Genomic DNA, 6,964 nt, shown 5'->3' on the forward strand with positions numbered 1-6,964 from the left:
TCCACTCCTGCCTCTCTTTTCTCCCACACACACCCACACACTGCTTAACCTCCTTTTTCTCTCTCTCTTCATCACACCCAAAATGTCCCCAAAGGAAAAAGACCAAAATGCCCTTAAACATGGTGTCGGCATTGGCGTTGCCGCCAACGCCAATGCCGAGATACGCTATAGAGGAGTGAGGAAGCGGCCGTGGGGCAGATATGCGGCTGAAATACGCGACCCGTTGAAGAAGACACGTGTTTGGCTTGGTACCTTCAACACCGCTGAAGAGGCGGCGCGTGCTTATGACGCTGCCGCGGTAGAGTTCCGTGGGGCGAAAGCGCGGACTAATTTTTCCCTTGCCGATAGTAATCAGTGTTGTTTGAGCAGTGGCGACAGCACTACCCTTGAATCCTTAGACGCGCCGCCGCCGTCACTTGAACTTACTCTCTCCGCAGACGGTGCGGCGGCGCGTGGGGATAATTCTTACGCGCTTTATGGTGCGTTGGCCAAGAGAGTGTCTGACATACGAGAGGCGTTAAGGTGCGGACATAATGGTGGGGCCCAAACTCAAAGTGAGGAATCAACCGTTGATTCTGGAAATCGGATGTCGGTGATTGATCTTGATCTTAACTTGGCCCCACCACAGGAAGTTGCATGATCTCATCCTAGTAGTTGGAATTTGGTGATGGGTCACACTTGATTTTTAGACTTTTTTTTTTTTTTTTTTTTGGGTTGGCTTAGAAGAAAAAAAAAAATTGACAGAGGATTAGAGAGGAGACAGAGAGTTGAATGGCGAGCCTTAGTTTTGTATTGAAGATAAAGGCGCTTTCTCTTATCTTGTCAGAAGTTTTGTAAATACAGTAACAAACATCTCCTTTTCTTTTTGGTAGTAATTTAATCTAATATTATTCCCTATCATATGAGGATCTTGTTATTTAATCATAGAGATGGACATGGTTCGGGCCAGCACGCGGGCCGGATTGGCCTGGCACGAGCCCGTTATGTGGGCCGTGGGCTTGTTATGGTCAATAAATTTTATTTTAGGCTCGCACCGGCACAAGTCCACGTGGGCCAGCCCGCAGATTTAACGCTCATTTCCTTTGTTTTTTTTTTGGGCCTACAACTGTTAGATTTACAAAAAAACAACATAAAATACAGGTCAAGCCCGCGGGAGGGACGAGCCCGGCCCGTGGGCCTGGGCCGGACCGTGGACAAAATCTGAAACTTTCAAATCCAGCCCGGCCCGGCACGCCATTTTTCCAAGCTCGCGGGCCGAGCTCATGAACAGCCCCGGCCCATGCCCAGGTCTATTTAATCAATTGGAACGCTACTTGCATAAAATAATAATTGGTCTAAGCTGCGGCCTTGAGGGGTGTAATAGGTGCGGACACTATGTAAATGTTGAGACTTTTTTTGAAACATTAATATTTTTTTATTGGGTGTAAGTAAAAATTATAACAATTTAATATTTGGAATTTTCGCATTGAGACGAATCTAACAAGACTCGACTTGACTATATTTTTACTTATATAATGATGCAAGATAACTTAATAAAGTTGGTTGATGAATAGTGTGAAAAAGGTTAATGGTGCAACTAAAAAAAATACAGAGATAGTATGTACTAAGTTATCTCTTACACTCTAATATAATGTTTAATGGTTATGAGAAAATTATTGACCGATAATTCTTATGCATAAGTCTAGAAATTATCTTTTTTGGAAGAAACAAATAAAGATTGGTAAAGAATTTAATGTCAAAGAAAAAAGTAAAATTATGTGATTAAAAGAAAAAAGGGTAATGTTATATGTAGCCCTTAGGGCTATATATAAGCATTAAATACATTTCTTTAAATGGAAATAATTTAAGAATTCAAGATACATTTTCACATCAATTGAGGTAATAAATGCTTGATTCAATATTTTATTTCCATTTTAAGCACCTTATACATAGCCCTAAGGGCTACGTATATCATTTTCCAAGAAAAAAGCATATGCAATTGTGATTGAGATTTTGACATTGTTGCCGACTTATCGTTTGGTGTTAAAAGTGTACTTATCATTTGGTGTTAAAGTATACAGTACCGACAAGGGAACTTATTCTTTTGGTTTATACAAAATCTGCAAGAGCTCCAAATGAATTATACTCAATTTAATCAACTTATTTTGATTTATATGTATATATTGACATTTATTTTCTAAGGTGTTAAAATTTCCTAAAATATTTTTTTTTTTGAAAATAAGTTAAACTGAATAGACTCCAAAAGATAAAACAATAGTTTATAAACTGTCACTATATTAATATATTTGGTGCATAGTGAAATTGTTGAAAGTCCATGCATCGAATGATGGAATAGAGTTCTTCCCATGGGATATTCTCTCCTTTAGGGCATGTTGGCCCCAACTTATTTTCAATTCAGTCCAGTTCAACTCAACTCCATTTGTTAAATTATTATTATGTTGGTCTAATTTATTTTACTAATTACTCTTATTATTATTATTATTATTATTATTATTATTATTATTATTATTATTATTTATTTTTATATCATTATTAGTAAGTATTATTATTATTATTATTATTATTTCTATATATTATTTTGTTTATTATAGCTTTCTCATTATTATTACTATTATTATTAGGAGGAACATGATTTAGGCCAAAAGCACAAATAAATCTACGTTTTTAGCCCATAAACCAGTCAAATTGCGTCAAAACGATTTATGATGCGTGGTGCGACCCAATCATTATTTTTATTACTAAATATTTTATATTATTAAATCTAATTATTAAAATAGTAATATGAATTTACTTCTTAGATATTATTGTTATTATATAATCATCATCAAGTATTAATATATTAATACAAATAATATAAAATAATTATTATTAATTATCATTAATTTATGATTGTTAATCTTATTTATTTATAACTATCATTTAAAAAATCCAAAATACTATTATTATTCATTATTATTACTTATCATTATAATTATTATTTAATATTCATATTATTATTATTTAAATATTATTTATATATTTATTACATTCAATTTAGTTTAATTTAATTCAATTCAATTCAATCCAGTTAAGTTCAGTTAAGTTCAATTCAATTCAATTCAACTGTTTTATGACGAATAGAACAGGCCTTTAGTTTAACCAACTTAAGTTTTGAATGGATGAATCAACTTCTAAAGTGAGCAATAATATTTAAAAATTACTCTATAGTTCAATATTGAAGAGTAATAATAATATCTAAAAATTACTCTATAGTTCAATATTGAAGAGTAATATATCAATGATGACATTTACATTCTTTGACCATGAGGTTGCAATCGTTGGTCTATTTGACATTGAAAACGACTTGTCTGATTGATATTTGTTGGTTTTTTTTTTCTGCCTGTTCAACAAAAAAGTAACTCCTATTAGGCTATTATTTAGTTATTTGAAAATGTTAAACATAAACTTGAGTGAAAAGAGTGATCAAACATTTTAAACAGACCATATAAGCATAATCACTCACTTTACTCGTGTTTATATTATGCTAAGTAAATTTGTTAGTTTATCGTGTCTATAATGATTATGGCATATAAATGTCACATTGAAATATAATAAAAAATATCATCACATGAGATCTTCTTTAATTGATCCTTGTAACTTGTAGTTTCCAAATGTTATTATTTTTATTTTTCTTCAATATATAATAAATTTAAATAGTATGTTATTCGAATGCTGAAAGACGACAATGATGTTGAACACGTTGGTGCAGAGGTAGTTTGTGGGGTTGCTTTGAATTATTTCAAATCTATGTTTTCTTCATCTGAGCCTTCTATGATCATAGAAGCCCTTCAAGATTTTAATGCGCGAGTCACTGACGATATGAATGCCATACTTCGAGCCGAGTATTCTGAGGAGGAGGTACGATTTGCTTTGAGCCAGATGCATCCCATCAAAGCCCCGGGGCCTGATGATATGTGTCCTATGTTCTTTCAGTCTTATTGGCATATTGTAGGGCCGTCTGTAACCCATTATGTGTTGAGTATTCTGAGAGGGGAGTCCTCTCCGGGAAACCTTAATCCACTACAAAAAAAACTCGTTTTAGCGACGGACAGAATCCGTCGCTAAATAGGCAAAATCCGTCGCTAAATTGAATTAGCGACGGATTTAGGGACGGATTCTGTCCGTCCCTAGAACCTTCGTCGCTAAATCAATTTAGCGACGGAACTTTGTATTCCGTCCCTAAATTAGGGACAGAAATTTAGGGACGGAATTTAAATCCGTCCCTAAATTAGGGACGGAAAATAAAAATCCGTAGCTAAATTTAGGAACGGAAATAAAAATCCGTAGCTAAATTTAGCTACGGCTTTTGAAATCCGTAGCTAATTTAGCTACGGAAATGAAAATCCGTAGCTAAAATTTAGCTACGGATTTTCATTTTCGTCCCTAAATTTAGGGACGAAAATTACATATCCGTCCCTAAAATGAAATTTAAAAAAAATGTTGTGGTGATTTTACTCTTAATCACCAATTTCTAGCGACGGATTTAACTGTTATCCGTCCCTACTCGTTATCGAACTGGATGCGCTCTTCTCCGGAATCGAACTCGTAACCTCAAAGTCATAAGCTAAAGGTCCAACCAATTACTCTGCATACGAACTTGTTAATATGTATCGGTAAAATCTGTTATATGGACTGGAAGAATTAGCGACGGATTCTAAAATCCGTAGCTAAATTAGGGACGGATTTGACAATCTGTCGCTAATTCAGGGACGGATTTCGAAATCCGTCGCTAAATTTAGCGACGGATTTCAGTTGCCGTCGCTAATTTTTCAAAATCAAATTGTTTTGTGAAAGTTCGTAGAAAGTCCCTAATTTAGCTACGATTTTTCATTTCCGTCCCTAATTTTTCTCATTAAAGGCAATTGTTTTCCCTAAGTTTTAAGGAGCTAATTATTTAGGGACGGATTGTAAAATCCGTCCCTAACTTAGGGACGAATTTCTGGATCTTAGGGACGGATTTTAGGATCCGTCGCTAGTTAGGGACGGCTTTGTGTATCCGTCCCTGATTAGAGACGGATCCTACAATCCGTCTCTAATTTAGGGACGGATTTTAATTTGTCCCTAACTTTCCGTTGCTATACGAGCTTTTTTTTGTAGTGATCGTACTTATATTACTCTTATCCCTAAGAAGAGTAATGCGCATCGTATGTCTGATTTTCGGCCCATCTTACTATGCAATGTTGTTTATAAACTGATGTCGAAGGTGTTAGCAAATCGCCTGAAGAGGTTTCTGTATAATATTGTGTCTATGAATCAGAGTGCCTTTCCTCCAGGGCGCTTAATTACAGATAATATTTTAGTTGCTTTTGAGTTATTTCATCATATGAAACAAAACAACAACGCTACAGGTTGTATGGCTCTGAAACTGGATATGTCTAAAGCTTATGATAGGATTGAGTGGGACTTCTTGTATGCTTCTCTGTTCGTTTTGGTTTTGATACTGGTTGGATTAGTCGAGTTATGGAGTGTGTTTGTTTGGTTACTTTTGCTGTGTTAGTAAATGGCAAGCCTTCTGCAGATTTTGTGCCGGAGAGGGGTTTAAGGCAGGGTGATCCGATCTCACCGTACCTTTTTATCCTTTGTGCTGAAATTTTTTCCCATTTATTGAAGAAAGCAGAGGAGAGAGAAGCTTTGAAGGGGATTCGATTAGCTCCTTCGGCACCGTCGATTAATCATTTACGATTTGCGGATGATTGTGTAATCTTTTCCCGAGCCTCGCTACAGGTTGCTGGGGAGGTTCAACAGGCCCTTAGTCTTTATGAGTTATCTTCAGGACAGAAGGTGAATTTCGATAAAACAAAATTTTCATTTAGTAAAGGGGTTCCGAGTTCGAGAAGGGAAGCTATTACTCAGTTGCTTGGAGTATAGAAAGTAGATATTCATGATCGATATTTGGCCTCTCTATTGTGGTGGGACGATCGAAGAAGGTGATTACTAGAGGTGTTAAGGAGAAATTATGGAAGAAGCTTCAAGGATGGAAAGGGATGGTGTTGTCTAGAGCGGGTAGGGAGTTCATGATAAAGGCTATTGCCCAATCTCTCCCTACCTACGCGATGAGTGTTTTCAAGTTCCCATCTTCTTTTTGTGATGAAATTCACTCTCTTATTTCTCAATTTTGGTGGGGCCAGAAAAACGAGGAAAGAAAGATTCATCAGGTGGCTTGGAGGAAGATGTGTAGAGATAAGCGAGATGGAGGTTTAGGTTTCAAAGATATGAAGTTGTTCAATTGGGCTTTGTCAGGAAAGCATGCATGGAGACTTGTGATGCATCCCGAGAGTCTTCTTGCCCAGTTACTAAAGGCTCGCTATTTTCCTACTAGTTCTTTCATGGAAACCGAGTTAGGTTCGTGCCCTAGTTATACTTGGAGAGGCATATGGGAAGCTATGTGGGTTTTGAGAAGAGGTATGAGGTGGAGGGTTGGGGATGGTGAGAGTATAAAGGTTTGGAAAGATGCTTGGATTCCAAATACACAATTTCATAAGATCCTTTCTCCTAGGGGTGAGGCTATCGAAGACTTGGAGGTTAGTGCTTTCATCGATCCAGTTTGAAAGGATTGGAATGTTGATCTTCTTAAGCAAGTATTGTTGCCTTTTGAAGTGGAAAGAGTTTGTAAGATTCCTTTGAGTCGAAGGTTCCCTCCCGATTCGTTATGTTAGGATTTGGAGAAGGTTGCCTCCCGGGTTACATGCTCGTGTCCAATCTATTGAATCCTGCTGTGAGGTGTGTGGGCTGTGGAGGAAACGGGGCTCCACGCCCTTTACCACTGTGGCTTGGCGAGGGGAGTGTGGGAGCTGAGCTGTCCGTGCGAGGCTTGCAGGAATGTAGGGGAGTGGTGGGGTCATCTCTTGCCACAATTAGAAGGGGAGGGTGTTGAAGAGTTCCTTACAATTGCATGGGCCATTTGGGGAGCTCGGTGTTGGGTGGT

The 6,964-nt window shown here is 37.1% G+C and overlaps 2 protein-coding genes across 2 annotated transcripts; both read left to right on the forward strand.

Moving 5' to 3' along the window:
- On the forward strand, nt 1-900 carry LOC104891540 (ethylene-responsive transcription factor 8). The gene has a single exon (XM_010677248.3). The coding sequence runs from the start codon at nt 83-85 to the stop codon at nt 638-640; it is 558 nt and encodes a 185-aa protein (XP_010675550.2). The 5' UTR covers nt 1-82; the 3' UTR covers nt 641-900.
- A 5,123-nt stretch (nt 901-6,023) lies between these two features.
- On the forward strand, nt 6,024-6,587 carry LOC125496489 (uncharacterized mitochondrial protein AtMg00310-like). Its single transcript, XM_048641960.1, has one exon. It carries the CDS (start codon nt 6,024-6,026, stop codon nt 6,585-6,587), a length of 564 nt encoding a protein of 187 aa, XP_048497917.1.
- The last annotated feature ends 377 nt before the right edge of the window (nt 6,588-6,964 follow it).

Source organism: Beta vulgaris, chromosome 4 (genome assembly GCF_026745355.1).
Source record: "Beta vulgaris subsp. vulgaris cultivar EL10 chromosome 4, EL10.2, whole genome shotgun sequence".
NCBI classification, from domain to species: Eukaryota; Viridiplantae; Streptophyta; class Magnoliopsida; order Caryophyllales; family Amaranthaceae; genus Beta; species Beta vulgaris.

What these genes read in the sequence shown, in the direction of transcription:
- LOC104891540 (XM_010677248.3), top strand. Translation starts at nt 83, where the DNA reads ATGTCCCCAAAGGAAAAAGACCAAAATGCCCTTAAACATGGTGTCGGC.
- LOC125496489 (XM_048641960.1), top strand. Translation starts at nt 6,024, where the DNA reads ATGGTGTTGTCTAGAGCGGGTAGGGAGTTCATGATAAAGGCTATTGCC.